The 20,528-nt window shown below is 44.6% G+C and overlaps 1 protein-coding gene across 1 annotated transcript in view; it reads right to left on the bottom strand.

Annotated features, from left to right (window-relative positions):
• SPG7 (SPG7 matrix AAA peptidase subunit, paraplegin) overlaps positions 1-20,296 on the bottom strand; it is a 32,705-nt gene extending 12,409 nt beyond the window's left edge. Inside the window, exons 1-9 of the mRNA XM_074582662.1 lie at positions 19,839-20,296; positions 18,211-18,313; positions 16,781-16,870; positions 11,790-12,040; positions 10,642-10,781; positions 7,868-7,970; positions 6,208-6,333; positions 5,725-5,887; positions 4,779-4,952 (exon numbers count right to left, since the gene is read on the bottom strand). Of these exons, the coding sequence (XP_074438763.1) occupies positions 4,779-4,952; positions 5,725-5,887; positions 6,208-6,333; positions 7,868-7,970; positions 10,642-10,781; positions 11,790-12,040; positions 16,781-16,870; positions 18,211-18,313; positions 19,839-20,255 (1,567 nt within the window). The 5' untranslated portion in view covers positions 20,256-20,296. The remainder of the gene's footprint in view (positions 1-4,778; positions 4,953-5,724; positions 5,888-6,207; positions 6,334-7,867; positions 7,971-10,641; positions 10,782-11,789; positions 12,041-16,780; positions 16,871-18,210; positions 18,314-19,838) is intronic.
• Positions 20,297-20,528: the final 232 nt, after the last annotated feature.

Genomic DNA, 20,528 nt, shown 5'->3' on the forward strand with positions numbered 1-20,528 from the left:
TACAGCAGCCTTCCCAGGGAAAGGACACGTTAGTCCCATGTGCTTCCTTCGCTGCCAAGTCACACGCTGCAGAGAGGCAGCTTTATGCACATAAGCTGGGCAAGTTTCAGCTCCCTCCAGCTCCACCAGAAGAGCTGCCAAATGTGTCAGCGCACAAGAGCTCAGCAGAGAGATTAAGGTTACAGGTAAGTCAGAGGGCTGGCTCTGTCAGCTTGCACTATAACAAACCTCGGTTCTTCCTCCCTGCAGGACGCTGTCTAAATAAGCTCCTGGAGAGGATGAAGCCGGCCATTCTTCAGGCATACATTACACTACACTTTGGAGTGTGATAAATAAGCGGAGAGACTGGCAGGCACTTGGGGGATAGCAAGCTTCATTCACATGGCAGGATTAGATGGTACAGTACATTATCTGCTTTGCAGCTGGGAAAACTCTCTTAAAATAGGTCTGACTATTAGAACAAATATAAGAAAACCAGAACAACTGACAGCATCCTCCTCACATCAGCTCCTGCCCCACTTGCCCTCAAGCCTGCTTCCCAGTAGGGTGAAACACTGCTTCAAGAAATCTACAACTGCAGCCTCCGATTCGTATTACTGTTCCCAATACAACATCACCTGGCACGTCACAGGCTTTGGCTTCCACAGGCGAAGATCAGCCAAAGGAACAGTCTACAAAAACACCACCTCTGTCACATTAACACATGAAAAACAGCTCTGAAAATTTAGCCTAAAGAGAGCCTTCATATCTACAATGTTTACAAATGAAGCCACTTCAAAAAGGAAAGATAAAAAAAAGGGTCCACTTGAACTGGCAAGTGCTCTGCTCCCCGCTGAAACGGAGCATGTTACTTTGATGGGCATCTCATCTGCATTATTACACTGTGTAATTCTTTAGCCATTTGTTCAAAAGCCTTTTGGACGTCATCTGTGAACAGTATCATTGAAACAGGGCCATCTCTGTGAGGGAAGCCTCGGGGTCAGAAACTTGCACACAGCACAGACCAGGGAAGAGGTGGTGTCTGAGGACTTCAGGTGAAGAGCTGCTACCAAAAGATGTCCTGCATTCTCATTCACAAAATACACATCAGCTCAGGATTGTCAAGCTCCTCTCAAATGCATTCAGAACAGAGGAGATATTTGGGTCGCATTCCTCTTCCGCTTGTTTGCAGTTTGTGAGGGAAGATTCACTATTCAAACCAGGCACCTGTTTTGACAAAGACTGGAGTACATGTGTCACTCTGGTTTTAAAAACAGCTTTTTGCACATACAGGCTCCCACCAGTCCCTCCCCTTCTCCCACCAGACTCCTGATGCTTCCAGAACATGAAGCAAGCCGTCAGAGTGAAGGAAACCAAGGTCGCTTGTAGGAAGAGCACTACAATTGCTCCAAAACCCATGTACCAGAATTACCGAGTATCAAACTGCACATTCATCCCATACAGCTTAGCATAATGGCTTTTTTCTGTGTGTCCTCATCCTTCCTCCAGCCCGCAGAACAGGTTCCGTATAGCTCTGACCCTCCTTTTCTTCCTCTACCTTACCTCTGAGTAATCTCATTTGAACACACAAATTCAACAATCATTGCTGATGACTCACAGATCTACTTTTGTGCATGACTTTTTTACAAATTAATAGCTAACTCGGTTCTATGGTGTTGCCTTGCAGAACTTCAACCATCAATTTAAGCTAAAGACAGCTAAAACAGAGCTCTCAACCTTCCATTTCAAGGCTTCCTCGTTACAAACACACACCACTCCTCCGCTTGTGCTTGGGTAGAACTGTTAACCTCCTAAAAAACCTTATTCACCACCATCCTGAAAACTATTTTGCCACGATGCACACAGCACTCCAGCGTCCATTTAGGTAATGCGCTCAGTTAGATAACATTTCAGTAACATGTGCTAAGATTACTGTTTATGAGTGCAAGCCAACAGTAAGTCCATGTTTCTTGTACTAGCCTGACAGTCCTTGCCAGCTGTCTCCCATTTGACATTGTAAACTCCTTGGGCTATCTTTTTAGTGTGTGTTTGATAAAGCACTTAGCAAAATGAGGGACTTAGTACAGGATCTGTATGAGACACGAATAAATAATGAGACAATATAAATTTAAAAATCAAGTAAGCAGCACGCAGCAAAAAAGCTACTATTAAAATACATATTGAGGATAATATTTACCTTCTAAACTCACTTCTCAATAGAGTTGTACCCTAATTTCTGCATTGAGACTCATCAGGAAAACACTCTAGAAACCGTGCCCAATTTCTACAGACTGGATGAAATCAGGCATTTTCATTTTTGGTAGAGAGATGTGGATTGTACTAACTACACATTCCTGAACAGACAGATGGGCCTCCATTTAATTCAGGGTTAACCTGTTGCCAGCTCACCCTACAACCATCAGGAGAAAAAAAAAAGAAAAACAAACCAAAAAACCACAACCAAGCCAGGACTGATGTTGTGTGTGTTACTACCGGCCTTTTTTGTTAAGACCATCTACTACACAGATACAGCTGTAAACAGTTATATTCACTCCAAGTATATTATGTGCTTCGCCAAGTTGCCTAAATTAGTGCACATGTATAGTCCCAGGGAACTGCATGCACGTATTTAAGGTGATTGCTGGTATCTCTGTAGCATTGTGTGTTTCAAGGGTGTTCCTCTGATAACCAGAATTCTGTCTGGTTGTTTAGGAACTACTGAAAGCTCATTCTTCACCTTCAAAAACTTCACAGCACCTGTGCTGAAACAGAGCGGGGTCTGCAGGGTCTCTGTAGAGCAGGACCACTCTACCCTGTCTGTACCCTGCTGTGCTCCTGCTTACGATTTCTCCTCCTCCTGCAGGAAGGGCAGAGATCCAGAATTATAGATCATCTTGCGTGCAGTATGAAGGATTGCTAACGCATTTTTACAAGCCCCAGCTTCTCTCCTTGAAAAGGGAGGGTTGACTCCAGAGCAATCTCCAGAAGGCGGCCTTGCTGCTGAACTGCAGGACGTACTCTACTTCAGCAGGGCTGCATCCCCACTTCACCGCAAACATTCAGTAAAAAAAGCAAGCCATTTTAAACTCCAAGGTCTGGAGAAAGATGAATGCTTTTACTGCAGGACGGCTTTTAATTTTTCAGATGAAGAGCGTTAGGAGGTAACAAGTGTCACGGTTACAGTGAAGGGAAAAGGTGGCTCTGTCCCATAAAACAGCAGACTGATACAAACACTCCCTGATGGGCAGGTAGTTATTTCTTACCCTGCTCTGCAATAACAAGATTTAGCAACAGAAACACTGCAAGTTGGGTCAGTGCTGCAAGCTCTGATAGAGTTATGACTAAGACTAGCCAAAGGATGATTTTTTTGGCACTTGTGTGAGAGCGTCTGAGAAAAGGGCCGATTCCAGATGCGGTACAGCCAGAAGCCATCCAGAAGCGTGGCATCAAACCAGGGCTTGTTCGCAAAGCTCCTCTCTCTCAGTTTAGGCAGGGTTTCTATAGTCAGACAGACAACGTGAGAGTAAGTCGAAGGACGAGAGAACTGATATATTACATTCCTTATGTCCCTCCGGGACAACTAAACTTTAAACCTTAACGGGCTTTAAACCACTACCTGTCTTAGATGGAATACAGCAAGTATTCAACAACATTTAATGGCCAGCTGGACCTAGATGTTACCCTCTACAGACAGCAATGCCCTTGCTGCCAATTCATTTTCTTTTGGTTCTCCAGGACTGTAAATAATTCTTCTCCAATTGCCAGTGGGAAAAACATATTCCCAAACGGAAGCCATTTACTACAGTAAGAGTCTTTGGGGTTGCTGCCCTCTGCCAGCCATGATCTCTAATGCACATTTTCTGTTGATTTTATCAGCAGGTGGATGCTCATGTGGCTGTTGGTGCAAATTCACTCTGGATGTGCCACTATACTCTGTTCTGACTCAGGGTCTTCAACGGAGTCACAAAACCAGTTGGCTCTGGGGTTTTAAAATTTACTAGATTTAGCCCCAAACCCTTAAAAGCTTATATGTGTCTATATTTCAAGAGGGTTCTCTCCACAACTTAGTCACAGCAGATATTCAGAGATCTGTTCTGATACCAATTACTTCCTCAGGCACCATCTGCCCTGGAGAAGTCCTGCCTAACCAATGGACAGACAAAGAGAGAGATGCTACAGTGCCTTCAGAAACAGAGACTAATGATGGAGCACATGGGTTCAGACTGGTGCTTGAGGAAATTCCCAAGGGCTCTGCAGGAAAGCTTGGGTCAGCACGAAGCAAGTACTAGGCACACAACTTCCACAAACCCTGTGCTGAACAGCAGCTGCTGCTGCTTTTCCTCTGTATTCAGGGCAGCAGCTGGTGAAGAGGGGAAAGAACAGAGAAAGGACCCACTTCAAGCGAGCAACATGACGACCTCTGAAACCAGAGCAAGGCCAGCCAAGGCCACACTTGTGTCCACATAGGAAAAAAAACATCTTTCAGGGCCACAGCCCCTTCATTAAGCAGAAGTCTGAAACACAGTTATCACTTGTCATACAGGTGGTCTTTTAGCAAGGACACGACCAAGCTGTAGTTCTTGGCTTAGTCCTGAACAGGCTGCGAAGTGCAAGCTAGCCTTTTCCCTGGGAAGAGGGGAATGCGAGTTGTTTCACAATGCAACTGTAATTACCTCAGCAGCAAGAAAACACTAAAGAGGTATGGCAAGTTCAAGCAGGAAAAAAGACGTACAGGCCAACAGCTTGGATCTCAGAGGTGATGAGGGCCCAATTGCTGAGAGACAGAGAGAAATACTGACCGTCCATTTCCACCAGCAGCTGGTTTAAGGTCTGCTCCTCCTCAGCATTGGCAAAACCAGATATATTGGTTGAACGCTTCTTGCCCACAGCATCAATCTCATCGATGTACACGATACAGGGTGCACGAGCCTGAGCTTCTCTGAAGAGGCTCCGAACTCTGGCAGCTCCAAGACCTATAGGGGAAGGGAAGAAGAAATAAGCCTTGTGGCTAAAATTGTTAGCAAAGCTGGAGAGCAGCATTACTGGCCCCCAACAAGACACATGACACCGGGCAAACCCTCAGTATATGACAGTCCCTCTCTCAACACTCCCAGCCACAGAACTCATACATTTAGTCCTTAGGCACAGCTCCTCCTGGAGCATGCCGGCTTTTAACTGAGCTCCCAAAACTGCAGGGACTCCTAGACGTGCTGTAAGAGGAGCTCTACTCCCAGCTCCTAACATGAACCCTTGTTCCTTCCACAGGTCAGAAGCAGAAATATTCATCATTTTCCTGCACACTGACCCTTGCTGGGTCTCAAGAGATCTAGCAGGAAGGAAGAAAAGGAGAAAGACGGAAATCGCAAGGCACAAAGAGGCTATACTTTCCCCGTCAACAAGGAGCAGCAGAAAATCCATCAGCATTCTCATACAAGGAAGGAAGCTTCAGTCAATGGCTTTAATAATAGGTATAGGGTAGTCAGAGATAATGCTTTCAGGTGAAGAACCATGGATGCAGAGTCAGAAAGAAGCAACTAGCAATTCAGACGGCATGCATTTTAGATACTACATAATTAAGTACTCTCTATCACTGAAAACATTTTATATTTTCAGGTGAAGTATCCAAATCTCATCCTCCCCATGCAGAGAGGCTAAAACTCTGTCCTTTGCAAGAGACCCAGCCAGCGCCTTCCGACTCCACAACAGACCAAGTAACCTCCACACCCTTCCTCCCAAGGAGCTTACCTCCTATCACCTCCACAAACTCAGAGCCTGCCATGGCCAAAAACGGCACTTGTGCTTCTGTAGCCACTGCCTTCGCCAGCAATGTCTTTCCGCAGCCTGGCGGTCCAAGTAACAAGGCACCCTTGGGCACTTTAGCCCCAAGCTGAAGGTAGCGATCAGGATTCTGCAAGAAGAACAACTCTGTCAGGTCCGCAGCTCACATGAAACATCTGTGCAAGAAAATGGCCTCCCAGAGCTTCCCAATACTGTTTGCAGCCTGAGAAACTCTAAGCTGCTAATGGGAGCAGCTACATCTGCATTCCTGTTACGGAATTGGAAATATAGAGATTGAGTCATGCTGATCACAGCATAAAGAGCCATCAGTTTATTTAAACAGAGGTTGCTCAGCATCATGAAGGATGAAGAGAAAGATATACCCTCCTCCCCAGGTCAGCTACCCAGAAGATGGGTAGCAAGCACTTATTTTGTTCTACTTTTATATACCTTTAAATAGTCCACAAATTCTTTGACTTCCATTTTCGCCTCATGCATTCCCGCTACATCCTTGAAGCCAATCCCTTTTCCAGATTTCCCATCCACAATGGTGAAACGAGCCATTTTCAACTGGTTCTGTGGAAGGTAGCACAAGTACTGAAATCATGCTCTGACTGTGGACAAGGCAACAGTCTGGAAAGGCTGTTTGCTGTACTTTGGGAGATGGCACGCCACAGGTATGAAACAACACTGCCCCTAAAAACCAACACTAAAATGCCCACCACCAGTGCACTGGCGTTTAACTAATTTTTGCTTTGGAAATGTCACAGCTGGATTGTTGACTCGAACTTTATTTATTCACATTTTGTTGGAACCAGAATAAAGCTGCAAGAACAGTCCCAACACAATCCAGCATAAACTCCATGTAGACCAGACAGCGATATTTATTAAAAACATGCAGAATGCCCAAAATATTATTTGGGATCTTCTCCCTGATTTCCAAATGCTCTGATCCTTAAATACATATGGGATAAGTATAGTTTTGAGGAATATTTATTGATGGTAAATAACTGCCAGTGGTAAATAATTACCAATACTGTCTTGTAAATGTATATAAAGACATTTTGCACCACTGTCCAATGCTGCCGGTGGTTTCTATTGCAACACAACCCAGGGATGGAACTATAGGTTCTCAAATTTGAACAGACACCACATTTCGGTCTCCTGGTGCGTGCTAAGCCACAGTGACAGTCAAAACAAGAATTTAGTTAAACGCCCTACTTGTAACTGCTCATTATGTTCTACTGAAAACAGTTACCCAGGATTTTTTTTTTTTCTTTGAGAAGAAAGTTCATAGCTTCTCAGGCCTCAGAAACATCAGCTTATCCAAATGAAGAGTTAAACATGCAGGGCCTAGCTGTCCGCACTTATGTGGGGACAGAATCTTCTCCTCAAGGCTCCCACTACTCAACACTTTAAAATCTTCTTGTCTGGGGAGCTGCATCCCTTTGTGTGAAGAGAATCCCAAAGCCAGAAGAGAACTGCAGAGGAGATTGAGTGGGAAATCTAACAAGGGACTGAATTCGCCATATTTTCATCCCCAAATCCCTGCGGTCAATGGCAGTGCACCCCGGGCTGATTTCTACAGAGTTTCATCAGCTGATCCAGGCAAGGGTAGAAGAGGGGAGGAGGAGATTTGCCTGATGTTGCAAGCGAGGCATGTGGCATGAGCGGAACAGGCCAACACATAATGAAATCCAGAATCTGAACATATTTTATAAATTGAGAACTCATTTTGCAGAAAGCAGCAATTCCTACTTCTGGCTGTATGGGAGGCATATTGGCAGGACCCAGTGAAAAACACCATCTGCAGCTGCAACTCATTAACAAGCTTTGAAAATAGCAGAGCAAACCGGACTGCAAATTCACTGAGCTCAGCCCTTCCTGCCATTGGGGAAAGAGAGGGCCTCAGCTAAGGCCAGTTACTGTACGATCCAGTCAGATGATCAGGACAGGAAAAGATGCAAGATGTGTCAAGACTGGAGAGTCCTTGGCACCAGTTAATTCTCATGCTGCATTGACTTTGCTGGGGAAAGGGGAGGAGATTAGGCCAGCAGAAGACCAGACAACCCACAGGCTGCAAAACAACATTAAGATCCAGGATACTTACAAAGGCATTGAATCCTCCCACCCGGCTCGCAACCCGAATAAGGCGGAAGATGCTCCACAGCATGGACACAGCCACAAGAGTCACTATCAGGGAAATGACATCACTAAAAGGACAAAACCAAGACAGGTACAAATTGAAGCATTTGGCCACAACTTGGTAAATATTACTCAACACATAGCTATTTTCACTTTTAAAGGTCCCAACATTTAGGCTACAAGTGCAGCAATGAGCAGACATTACTAAGAAAATGGAACCTTTTTATATACATATATATAAAACCCAAAAAACCACAACAATGACATAACCTAAAAAGTTAAACAGAGGACACTGGCAAATACTGCTTACAGCCGTGGAAGAACTTCGACCTCACCATCCCCTTCAGAGGCATTTCTACTCATAAAACAAAGAGGACCTTCAGGCAGTCAAATCACACCCAGAATAGAATCCGGTGGGGCTGGCAATCCACCCAAAGGGGAGCTCACTGCAGAAAAGCTGCATCCAGCAACACTAGGGAGATTCCAACTGCCCTAATCCTGGCAGAAATCTCACTGCAGGTCTCCCATTAAGAGGCTGCTCTGCCTAGTGTGGTTGGCCCTCCCTGGTCAAGTCTCTCCGAAGTCCTTTATGTCAGCAGAAGTACTACAGCAACCAACCCAACAATTTTCTGGGTCCTCTGCAATACCAACTGCATTAGGGAGGGAGATGTGGAGCAGAGATGGCACTGCAGGTCTAATACAGTTAGGAGACAACCACGCTGAGAGCAAATATGCTGTGAGCTCCAAACAAAGGGTGCTTTCAATAGGAGGAAAAATGATATGTCAGATGACAGGTTGGTATTTGTGGGACCCTGTTCTGCTTCACGTGCCTGTGAAATCATCTAGTCTCACCACAGTTCTGTATCTTATCTTTAAACTAGGAATGTGTGTTCCATCTCTCACAGAGGGATGATTTACTGAAGCAAGGGGACCAGCATGTGCTATATACCCAGCTGCATTTATTCCTTCTCGGTGAGAGATCCTAAGCAATACTGGAAACCGAAAGTCACCTTCAATTTGTCAACCATGCTAACAGGATTAATTCTGAAACGCATCAAGCGCCCACATCTCAGGGTAAACTGAATCCAAGCTGCAAGTGCTCCACACCTCACAGGTTCAAACTCCAGATTGAGACTCTGAAATCTCCAGGCACTCATCAAGTCTCCTGAGAGCCTTCAGAGCCTATAACATCTATTAAAAAAATAATCTCTTTTCGGGGCAGGGGAAGCAGCTTGTATTTGCAGCTGACTAACTATTCAGTCTACTCTTCCTGTTATACACAAGTTTGAAAAAACTGGCAAGTTCTGAATTTCAACTAAAGGTCTCATACTGCGTGATCAATTAAAAGAAGTTTACCTTCATACAAACCATGTACTAAAAATGTGCAAATATTGTTCAGAGGACAAGTAACTAGACAAAATCCCATCCATGTATCCATTCATATATGAACATGGCTTTTGTTTCACATTTTGGTAAGGTGTCCGCAAGGAAGAATTACACACACTAGCCACCCCCGCCTCCAGTGCCCCAAACCCTATGAGCTACTAAAAGAGGATGACGTGCTCTGCGTGGCGCACCAGCAGCTGATCAGGCCATCTCGGCAGACAACTGTAGCAGCATGATGCTATCTGTTGTCAGGAATCGGGATTTCTTTACTTCGCAGCCAGGACTTCTGCACTGCATCTCTCCGCTAGTACTTTAGAATAAGCAATTAACTGAGAGCTCTGCAAATGCCGGAGTCTCTCCCCACACTTCTGGAAAGCTTCTTTCTACATCAGTGTAACGGCCATCAGTGATGAAGGTGGACTTGTTCAATAGCCCCATGAGTCAGCTTCACAGCTCTGTTTTGTACTCTGGACCCCATAAATCCTGCTTTGCAAAAACAAGCTGCCGGTCTTAACAGAAGGGCAAATAAGCCACATCAGCAGCAAATGACCACAAAACATTACTACATCATATGAAAGCACAGAATAAAGCCTAGCCAGTGCTCTCTAATCTTTTGACAGATCTTCCCTCTTCTCATTCATTATAGCTTATTTCAGAATTAAAAGCTTTGAGCGCTAATTTTTTTTTTTATTTAAGCAAAGGATCTTGGTTTTAGGTAACAGAAAAGGGCTGTAAGTTTATTAGAAGTACTCCTCTCACTGAGATTTTGTATGCTAACATCAAAGCTGCTCTGCTCAGTATGTGGCTCACAGCTGGAGCAAGCACCAACACAGGCTGTCCTCTGATCTACAGCTGTTGGAGAAGCAGGCCAAAACTAGGTGTTTATTTTTACAGACTGAGCAACCACCACAGGCCTTCCTCGAAGCATTTCAACGGGGGAAGGCTTGCTGCACCACCAGCATTCTCCACAGACCAGGGTGTAACATCACTTGTTGAGTAAGGGTTTCTATCACACTCTGCACTTGAATAATTGATTATAAGGACAAAAAGTGCTCAGCTATACAAGAACGCACAGCAACTGACACAGACTTTCCTCAGACTTGCTGACACTGACCCAAAACATTTTGGTCTGCTGCAATTCCAGATACCTCCTTGGGATCCTTGCTTTTGAAATGTTACGATACATCTAGAGTGTGCCTATTCCTGAAAGACGGACGCAGTGCTCCAGAACTAGGACTATTTTTTTGTTCAATGTTTATAATAACACCACTTAGTTGAAAGGGACTTTCCTATCCAAGTGAGGGATGTTGTCACCAATACAAGACCACCAGTAAGCACAAATTTACATCATACTTTCCATAAAAGCCAGGATGTTTGTAGGAAACAGGGATTCTCTCTCTCTCATCAATATTCAGCTCATCCTCCACAGCTCTCAGCTTCTCTTCAAACTTGTCAATGTTTGCCACCCGCATTGTGTACAACAGGGTAACGTTCTGGGGACATGCAAACAAAAGCGGCACATAAGTATTGTAATATAAGGATACAGCAACAAGCAGAAGTGCACAACATGGACAAGTCAGATAAAAGTTAGCCTTATGTTACATCCTTTGACACTACATCAATGAAGTCAGGAGCAGATAACTGACACTAGGGCTCCAAAGGAACTTAGGAACACCTCTAGTCTTTTCAGCACCTTATGAAAGCATAAAAGGCAAGACTTAAGTCTCAGCTCTCTAGAAACAAGGAGATGCAACAACTTTGTAGGCATGCTGAAGGATGGAGTTAATATTATAAACCCAGTTACACCGACACCTTGGGCTCAGACAAAATTTGGTACTATATATGGAAAACTACATCACTGGGAAGGAGGTGTCTTGCGCTCCACTCAGACTTTTTAGATCTTGTTTCTGTATCTTTGTCAGAAATTAATTTCATCCAGCAGTTTGCAAAGTGGATCATAAGTCACTGAACAAAACGGGATGTATCCAAGAACAGTATTTTAATCTCTCAAGCCAATTTGTAATGATTCTTAGTGGCAACTCCTGGAAGCAAGCACGTGATTAAACTTTGCTTTGTTACCATTTTGGGAGATTTAGTAAGGAAGTCTAACGGCGTTTGACAGAACATCTGAAACTAAAATCCAAATAGGAGAAAATTTTTGAAACAAGATCAAGTAGTAAGAGTTTACAATCTTCTAGACGCCTTCTCACGTATCAGACTGAGCTGGTAAGAAAAAACTACTGAATTTTTCCAGCTTTTTTGACATACTTAAGATTTCCTTACAGGCCATTATTAATTATTTGTATGATTTAAAATAAAAGTCTTAGTTTCCAGGTTGATATGAGTAACAAAAGTCTCCTGAACTTCAACTACAAGAAAGAGAAAAATTAACGAAGAGCAAATTTACCAGCTAGAGTCTTACCAAACATATATTCATGAATTCAGTTCTTTTCAACAGCATAATCTGTGATCATTTATTCCAGTTATAGAAAGTCACTCACAACTTGTCCATGTGGAGTTCCTCCTGGGTGCAGATAAATCTCCACAATATCGCTCTCTGGTACCACTTCGATTCTCTGGACCTCCCCCTTTGACAGCATCTCATTCACAAAGTAGTTCCAGGAAATGTTGGTCCCTTCTCTGTTCTCGCTGACCGTGAATCGAAACATCAGCACTATGAAGGTTATGATGAGGAGTGCCCGTAAGCGTTCAAGATGCATCTGATTTTCTCTTTTCCTGCGTTTCTCATCCTCTTTAGAAAAAAAGATATCAGAGAAAAAAAATAAAAATATGAGTATATAATTGCAGAGCTTTCAGACCCAAGGAAGGGACAATTAAATGACAAAGGTTAACACAACAATACCTTCTTTTTTTTTTGTTGCACGTTTGGTTTCTCCTGAAGGACTAGCCTCAGAAGCAGTACCTAACTGGCATTGCACCGGCAATTTTCTGGCTTGGCTCACAAAGGAGGTTGTGTGACTTGCCCAAGGTTATGCAAGTGAGTCAGTTTTTGGATTGCATGACATTCCCAGACCTTTCTGGCTTCTACACTGTCAGACCACAGGGCCTCAGCTGTACATGTGAGACAGCACCAGGTCAAAAGCCTAGTTATGAAAGTGCAAGCACTCAGACAAACTTAACAGTTGCCTGGAAGGAGGTAAATTTTGCATTCTGCTAGCCAGCAAAAAATCTGCTCACATGACACTGCTGCGCCTATATTCAACTGTTCCCCAATGCCCCAAAAGCCATGAAGCAAGGCATTGTGCACAGAGAAGATGATGGAAGATCACCTCATTCACTTTAATCGTTGCTTCAGTAGGAGGAGGAATTGAAGCATCAGTGAGCCAAAGAAAGCCCCCCACTTCCAGAAGTTATTGACTGCGTACAAAGACAGACAGCAATCTCAGACGTATTTTGAAGAGCTCTGGTCAGCATTTCCTGTTTTAAAGCAGTCTAATCCTGGTTCAGGAGCCTTCAGATGGTCATAGACCACTAGACCCATTACAATTCCACCAAATGTCATTCTAGTCTAAAATGAGAGACTATCTCATTTGCCTGGCCTAATATGGACATAGGCCAAATAAAGCCATCGGACCCTTGTTGCTAAAAAACAAAACTCAGGAATGGCTATAGCCTACTTCTATATAACACGCTTCTACACTGCCTAGGCCTCAGGTTGTTGCTAACATATCCAGAGGAAAATATCAGCAGTCATACTGTCACTGGTAAATCACATAGCACAATATTATAAGAGATAATTGCTTCCTGGTGAGCTCCTGATCTGCTGGCATCCTGTATCGCAAGACCAACAATGTTTCTACTACCTGCATTTGCAGTAAATCTGAAATAGCACAGGAGACGTGATATGCTGCTTACCTATGCATATAAATACACTGCAAATCAATCTCGCTGTCTTAAAATCACACAGATTTTCTTCCGTGCTATTCAACTAACCTCATGTTTTAAAAATTTAATAACTTGTCCACATCAAGGAACATTATAAAAGAGGGATTCCTACGCTAGATGTGCTTTACCCCACCTTTACTGTATTAGTGCCGTACCGGAGTGATGACGTGAGAAAAAGGGATGGTTTACTTCCAAGTATTTTCCACCAAACTTTTTTTTCAGACTCCCAACATTTTTTGCACTGCATAGGCAAATTTAAAACTCAGTGGTCTGCAAAGGGCTGCCACAGCACAGTTCAATGTCAACTGCTAGCTAGTGTTTGAGTTGTTAAGATGACAACAAATATCTCCTCCTCTTTCCAGTCACATGTGGATGTTCTTGATATATAATTTAGCACTTGTTCTCAATATACAATTTAACATCAACATGGCATACATAAATACTATTCTACACCCAGAAATAAATTAATTCTGCACCACTGGACTGCTAGTGCATCTGCCTGCTGCAGCCCAGATTAGATTTATTTGCAAATTCATAACAAATGTTCTGACACCAGCATTTATCACTAGCCACCAATTAGACCCTACACACGCTGCAACAAAACCAAGGGACAAACATATGACCCAGTCAGATGCTAAAAAAAGTACTCTGTCCTTCAGATACACAGCATCATTTTTCACTCGTTTCCTAGCTCTGCTCCACATTTAACAGGAAAGGCTTGTTCCTAAATAGAAACAACGCAGCTTTTCAGATAAGGTCATAATTTCAAAAGACACTGACAAGCTCAGACACTGCGTCCAGCCCATCCACTCTGTTCTTCAATGCCATCTCCTCACTTGTGTTATCTGCGAGATCCAGCTTTATTAGAACAAAGCAATTCATCACAAAGCTGCAGGATGACATCCACTACAGTCTTATTAAATAAAATTAAAATATAGTACGATAGAGGCCTTAGTTTGGGCAATATCCTGAAAAGCTGAGCAAGTTCTAAAAAAAAAAAATCTATAGAGAAAAGAAATTACTCTGGAAAAGTGAGTACTAACAGAAAGAAAGTCCATCTATTGCTATGCAAGTTCTTTGGAGATGTCAGCATCAACTATTGCTAAAGCACTTTTCTGTATTAAATTTCAGACAAAATGAGGAGGCATATGGCATGTTCTAAAGCACAAATAACTGAGGATACTATCACAAAAAGATCACCACAGGGTAAAAGCTGGCCATTAGATACCTTGACACAAACAACTTCTCCAGTTTCTAGGAACTGGGCTTGTCTAGGACCTTTAACCTACAGCTGAATAATTTCAGGAAAAAATACCTTTTCTAAAAAGCTAGAAGACAACACAAAGCTTTCCTCTACTCTGCATTTAATTAAGGACAAAAATCAATCTATTTCTAAGCTTATGTAAAGTATGACTATCTTTACAGTATAACATTCATATTGCACCATAAGCTACCCCACAATATTCAGTAAATGAGAACCAGTAACTCAATGTGACACTTGCAAGCAACAGCTGTGGGAATACTTCCAGCTTTTTACTCTCAAAAAGCCTCCATGAAGCAATGATTTGACATTAACCCCAAATCTGAACCCTCCGATTAAAATCTTGCAAGGGCTGCAGTGACAGTTTGAGGAGTTCTTTTTAATAATTACTGCAGAGACAAGTATTCCCCTGGAGACTTGGGGTAGCATTCCACCTCCCAAAGTCAAGCTATCCATTAATCACAGGAGAAAAGAGGCCACCAAACACAGCATGTTACTGTTTACTAATTTTAACAGCTACAATACTTCTTCAAGGCACCATGCTCACAGTCACCCTGTGTGGTCTTGCAAACACTGAGGGCCCCAACCTCTAAGCTCTGACTTCCTTAACGAGGAATCTGCAACACCTGCACTCACACCCCATTGAAGACTTCAGCCCAGTTCAATGGATCAAAAAAGCAAAGCCACTGCTCTTGCCTTAAAGATTGCATGAGAAGACACAGGTCTGGCTAAAAGTCTTCAGCAGCTGACTGCTCTTACTTCAAAAGTTAGTTAATCCAAGAGGATTCAACCATTGTGTTTAAGCACATCAAAGCAAAAGCCGAGCTATTACATTATCTGATGACACCTAGGTAAAAGTTTATCATATAGTTTATAAAATTGTATTACAATCTGTGTGACTTAAACATGATGCTAAGTGCCTTCCAACTCACAGTACAAAGGTCTGGAGCCGGCCAACTACAGAAGGGTTATCTCTCACTCAAGGGTCCAGGAAACAAGCAGCACAACAGGTAACCACAAACTCTCTTAAGACATCACCAGCCTCTGCAAGCATCAACCAACGTCATAAAATGAAGAAAATTATCAGGTCTTTGTTATGCTTCTGCAAGCACTACTGACAAGCCATAGGAATGAGACCTTCACCTCAGCCACTTCTGACATCTTTCGTAAACTGCCCCACCAGGCCCATAGATCCAGGACATGCCATCAGCTGTGGGACTTTGCAGCAAAAAATCTACATTGCAGAGTCTGAAAAAATGCCTTATCCTGGGCCTAGAAAATCTTTGCATGCACTTCAGTGCTTGGGAGGCTGGAGGGCAAGAGCATGTACTCACAAACGAGCAAAGAAATTTCTTTACAGAAGTGGGAGAGTCAAATTACACTTTTTAAATGGAATGCAGCTGTTGTCAATCTACAAATAGCAGAAAGTTGACAATACCAAGACTCAAAGGGACACCCACAAATCCATTTGTATTTGAAAAATGTTTGGTGAAAACCTACTGTTAGAAGATAACAGTGCCTCCTACGAGGATCAGAGCACTGTCTGTCAGGAGTTATGCAAAGTTTTTGTCTAGTACACTAAAGTTATTCCCCTGTACCCCCACCACACATTAGTGCCATTAAATTCCTCACCCCCTTAAGTTACAGAGAGGGCTTTCTGCTACTTCTCAACATAATCTGGCACACCATGTAGATCCCTAAGTTCCACAACACATTTAGTGAGATAAAGTTAATTTTCGAGAAGTCCTGTACAGCGGGACGCCTGGGGCTTAGACAGTATGACATGCAAAAAAACAGTATCTAGGAAGACTGATTTTTTAAAAAAGAAAAATTCTGAGCAAGTGCCATTAGTAACACAGATAAGAACTCTTTAAGGAATCTATTTTTAACTTTGAGCTCTGTAAATCACTAGAAGTAGGGACAAATTCACAATGAAGGTAAACAAAATAAGAAAAACAACCACAATCCAGCTTGAACTTGCATTAACTAAATTTGGTTCTTTATTAAGTTAAAATGCTCTACAACAAAACCTCAGTTCCACTTCGTAAAGTGACAAAACTAAGACAAACATCAATGAAAATATTTTTACAGGATGCAAAGCAGCACAGAAAGAGAATCAGTTTCATGATCTGTCTTAAGACTTAGTATTCCATCATCTAAGCCAAAATACGCCTTGAAACTTGTTCTTAGCCATAGGCTTGTAGAGGCGGTAAGTCACAGGTACAGGTTTACAGTACCATTAAGGTGGATCTTCCATGCTCTCCACCTTTATTCCTCACACACACACGGTTTGTTTAATTAAATGTCTTTTGGGCACATACATACCCTCGTCCTCTTGTGGAGGTTTCTTTTTGAATCCTTCATTCTTCTGGTTACTCCCTTGAGAGCTTGAAGTAGTGAAACAGTAAGTGCTACCTGCAGGCAAGCAGAGTTCAGTAGTTACTACCAGAAGACCTCAGGAGACAGTAAGAGAGGGGAACTGAGGACGGCAGAAATACATGTAAGCTCCAAATGCAGAGAAAGCTAAGCTCCACATCACCCAAGCGCACAGCTTCATTTGTGTGCCAAGGAAACAAGACAGCCAGAGGGAGTAATGGGAGGGACCGACTCCTTCAGTTTCCTTATAATATATATTTTTTTCACAATCCTATCAAAATATGGTTTTATTCAGAGATCACTTTAATGTGGCAAAGAAAATAATTTGAAGAAATTTCTTCAGTGTTGAAACATGTACACATTTCCCAAGGCATAAAACCATCGTTAAGAACAGCCTCACACGAGGAACTGTAAATGATTATGAAAGGAAATGTATGTGCTGGAGTTCAATGCAGGTTTCTCAGTAAATGCTGTTAGGATAGCCTAAAAAGCCAAGAAAGTAAGGCTACAAAATAGTAAGACTCTCAGTTGCGGCTACAAAACAACAAACAAAGGCTTTTTCGCCAGGAAAATGCAAAAAGTTCAGAAGGAAAACTGACTTGAGGACAGCAGCTTCCATCTCCCATGGTCTTTCACGAAGCCTCTGGAAAGAGAAGTGAGCCCAGAAACTGGACTGCTTGTCCCCTGCTAGTTTTACTAGGGGATTCACTGCCATTTGAAAGATTATGCAAATATTTTTCTTTTAACTTAAAAAAAAAACCAAACAAACAACAAAACACAACTCACAAACCTCTCAAAGGTTAAGCAGCCCAAGCTCACCAGGCCCACACTGGCCAGGATAGACGTGAACAGTTTTGTTCAAATCTCAAAGGCATCAGCAAACTCGTCTTCCCAATTTGAAGAGTGTAGCGAGAAGAATGATTGCCTTTGTTTTACATTTTTGTGCTTTTGCTCTAAGAACTCAAGTAACATTGTCTAACATACGCTTTTAACTTGTTCCAACGCAAGGCTTTCAGCAAGGTCATATGATGTGTTTTCTGACAAAGGTGAATGACATTTTCTTCTTAGGCTTTGCTAATGAGGCACAGAAAGATTCTCTACTTTAAAGCCTGCTAATTTTTAAATTAGCTTTTAGGTCTAATGACTCAAGCGCTTACTTAATCACGCTGAGCTCCTTGTGGAAAGGTGCCATTGTTCATCCCTGCCACCCAACAAAAACTTAGAACCCCTGTAAAAGGCACACAGCTCCCAAAGCCAAGAATACAACAGCTTTATTTCAGTTTCAGGAGTGCAGGCAGTGAAGGCAAGGAAAAGTCAACACTCTTACTAAATAAGAACTTTCCCCTCCTCCAACCATACAGTTACTCTTTGGGACTCACCTAAGAGATTCCAAAGCCTGACTGGATCTCGAATTATGTGTTGTTTCACCAAGACTCCACGGAGACCTTGATGTGTGGGGGAAAGCGTCTGCGACAGAAGGCTCTGAGAGGAAGACAAAGAAAAAAGAAAAAGCGACAACTCTTAGAAGAGTAGTGTGACTGCTTACCCTTTCTGTTTTCTGTGAGAATAAGATTTCTGAACATAAAAATATTGTGGGCAAGCTGAAAGACCATCGACTGGAGACCTGAATATTATTTCCTGGTTGTGCTGTGAACTTGCCATGTGGCTTTGAAGATGTTTACAACCCAGTTTAAGTAAAGTTTCAGATAGAAACATATACTCAAACCTCTTGAAAATTGTATCTTTTTCCTCCATGCATCTCTGTTCTTTGCTTTAAAGATGTGTTACAAGTCAGTTCTTAAAAATGTAAAGATACGCTCCAACAACAGGAAATTTTAAGGACTACTATTTTGTAATCCTGCTGCATAGCAGTATGGACAAGCCAGCTATTTCCCTGTGGTAATTCAGCAGTAATCCTGCAGTTTATATTCACATTTAAAGGCAACTTCATAAAATTTGAACTGACATGAACGAATACCCTCACTGAACACAAGTCCTGCCCCTTCTCTGATGTGTGATCTCTGTCTCACCACCCCTCTCTACTGCACAGGCACAAATTTCCATGCAGAAAACCAGACAGGGCCACTAACTGGGCCAAAATCCCTCACTGTTTTATCCTGGTTTGCTGGGCAGCAACACGACAGCTTGTGCTGGCCCAAGACAGTAACCTCTTGGGATCGATACTTTGTAGAACAGAACAGCTTAGACTAGTTTAAATTGATCACAGAAAAACCTGGCACGATTCACAAAGCAGTCCCACAATTGTTCTTCCTCCATGGCCTACTTGGACTGCCAGTGCTTTTTCACTGCACTGAAGAAAAACACAAGACGGTCATAAATCATGCTGGAGGCCTAGTTTAAACAAGAACCTCGCCTTCTGCGTTAAGGCCTGTGTTGGAGAACCCTGCAATGCCAGCAGCACGGCAAGAGGGGGAAAACACATCTGTGGCACACACCAACGTGGTGGGTGCTTATATCATAAAAGATGCAAAGAGCCAGCACGAATAAAGTTAGAAAAAAAAAAACTTTAATCAACATTTTCTTGCTTATGACAGCCTAAGTGTTCTCTTCGTATAGTATTTGCACCAAGTTACTGCTATGTAACACTGAAATGACGGAACTTCGGGATGGTCTAACCTGGGGTTTCGGGAAAGGCCCCGCCTCGAAGCAAGAGCCCATTTAACCTCCGTGAGGGCTGACCCAGCTCCCCTCCCTTCGCCCTCCCTGGTGCTCCGGGCCCCGCAGGCTGAGCACCCCGCCAGGCCGGGCTCTCCCCAGGGGACGCTGCCTGCCCCGGGGCGGCTCGGGAACGCCGCTGAGGAGGCGAGGGGCTCCGTGAGGCGGCGGCCCCGGGGTGCCCCGGCAGGGCCTCCCCGCCCGGTGGGCCCGTCGGCTCCTCCCGCTGCTCGGCGTTGCACTCCCCGCCACGAACGGGGGAGGCGAGGCCCCGCCCCGAGGCCTGCCGGCCCGCTCCGCTCCGCCGGCCCCGCCGCCGCTACCCCGTTACCTGCAGGCCGCCTCCCGCGCCGAGGGGACCGCCGCCGGGCCGCGGGCGAGCCCGGGGCCAGGCCGGGGCGGGCGGCCGCCAGCAGCTGCAACGCCCCCGGAGGAGCAGCAGCCGCAGCAGCGCCATGACCCGCCTGGAGGCCTCCGAAGGGCGGCGGTGGCGGCTAGCGAGCGCCGAGGGACCGCTGAGGGGAGGGCCGCGCCGGCGGGACGCCGCGCTGGGAGCCGGAGGCCTCAGCGGCGACGGAAGTACTGGGTGAAGAGCGAGCGGCCATCTTGGAAAAGGGCCAGCCGCGGCGGGGCTGCCATGCCTCAAGATGGCGGGCGCAACCGTTGGCCCCGCCCCCGGCTGCGGTTCCGCGCGGGGGCTGCCGGGCCGGCCCGCCCGGTTGCCTCGGCAACGGGGAATCCCAGCCATCGGCCATCGCCGGGCCCGCTCCAGAGACCCGGCCCCGGGCCCCCGCAGCCCGGCCTCGGCCAGGCCCACGGCCCGCCCAGGCCAGATCCCCGCGGCCCGGCCCCGTCCCGTCACTCGGCTCTGCCTTGGCCAGGGCCCAGCCCGGCCCGGCCAGGATCCTCCCGCCTGGCCTCGGCCAGCCCCCTCCAGGGCAGGCCGCCCTCCGCAGACGAGGCCCAGGCCAAGGTCTGCCTAGCTGAGTGCCCTGGAGCCCCCACCACCAGGCCTTGTCCG

This window comes from Larus michahellis, chromosome 4 (assembly GCF_964199755.1).
Source record: "Larus michahellis chromosome 4, bLarMic1.1, whole genome shotgun sequence".
Lineage (NCBI taxonomy): Eukaryota > Metazoa > Chordata > Aves > Charadriiformes > Laridae > Larus > Larus michahellis.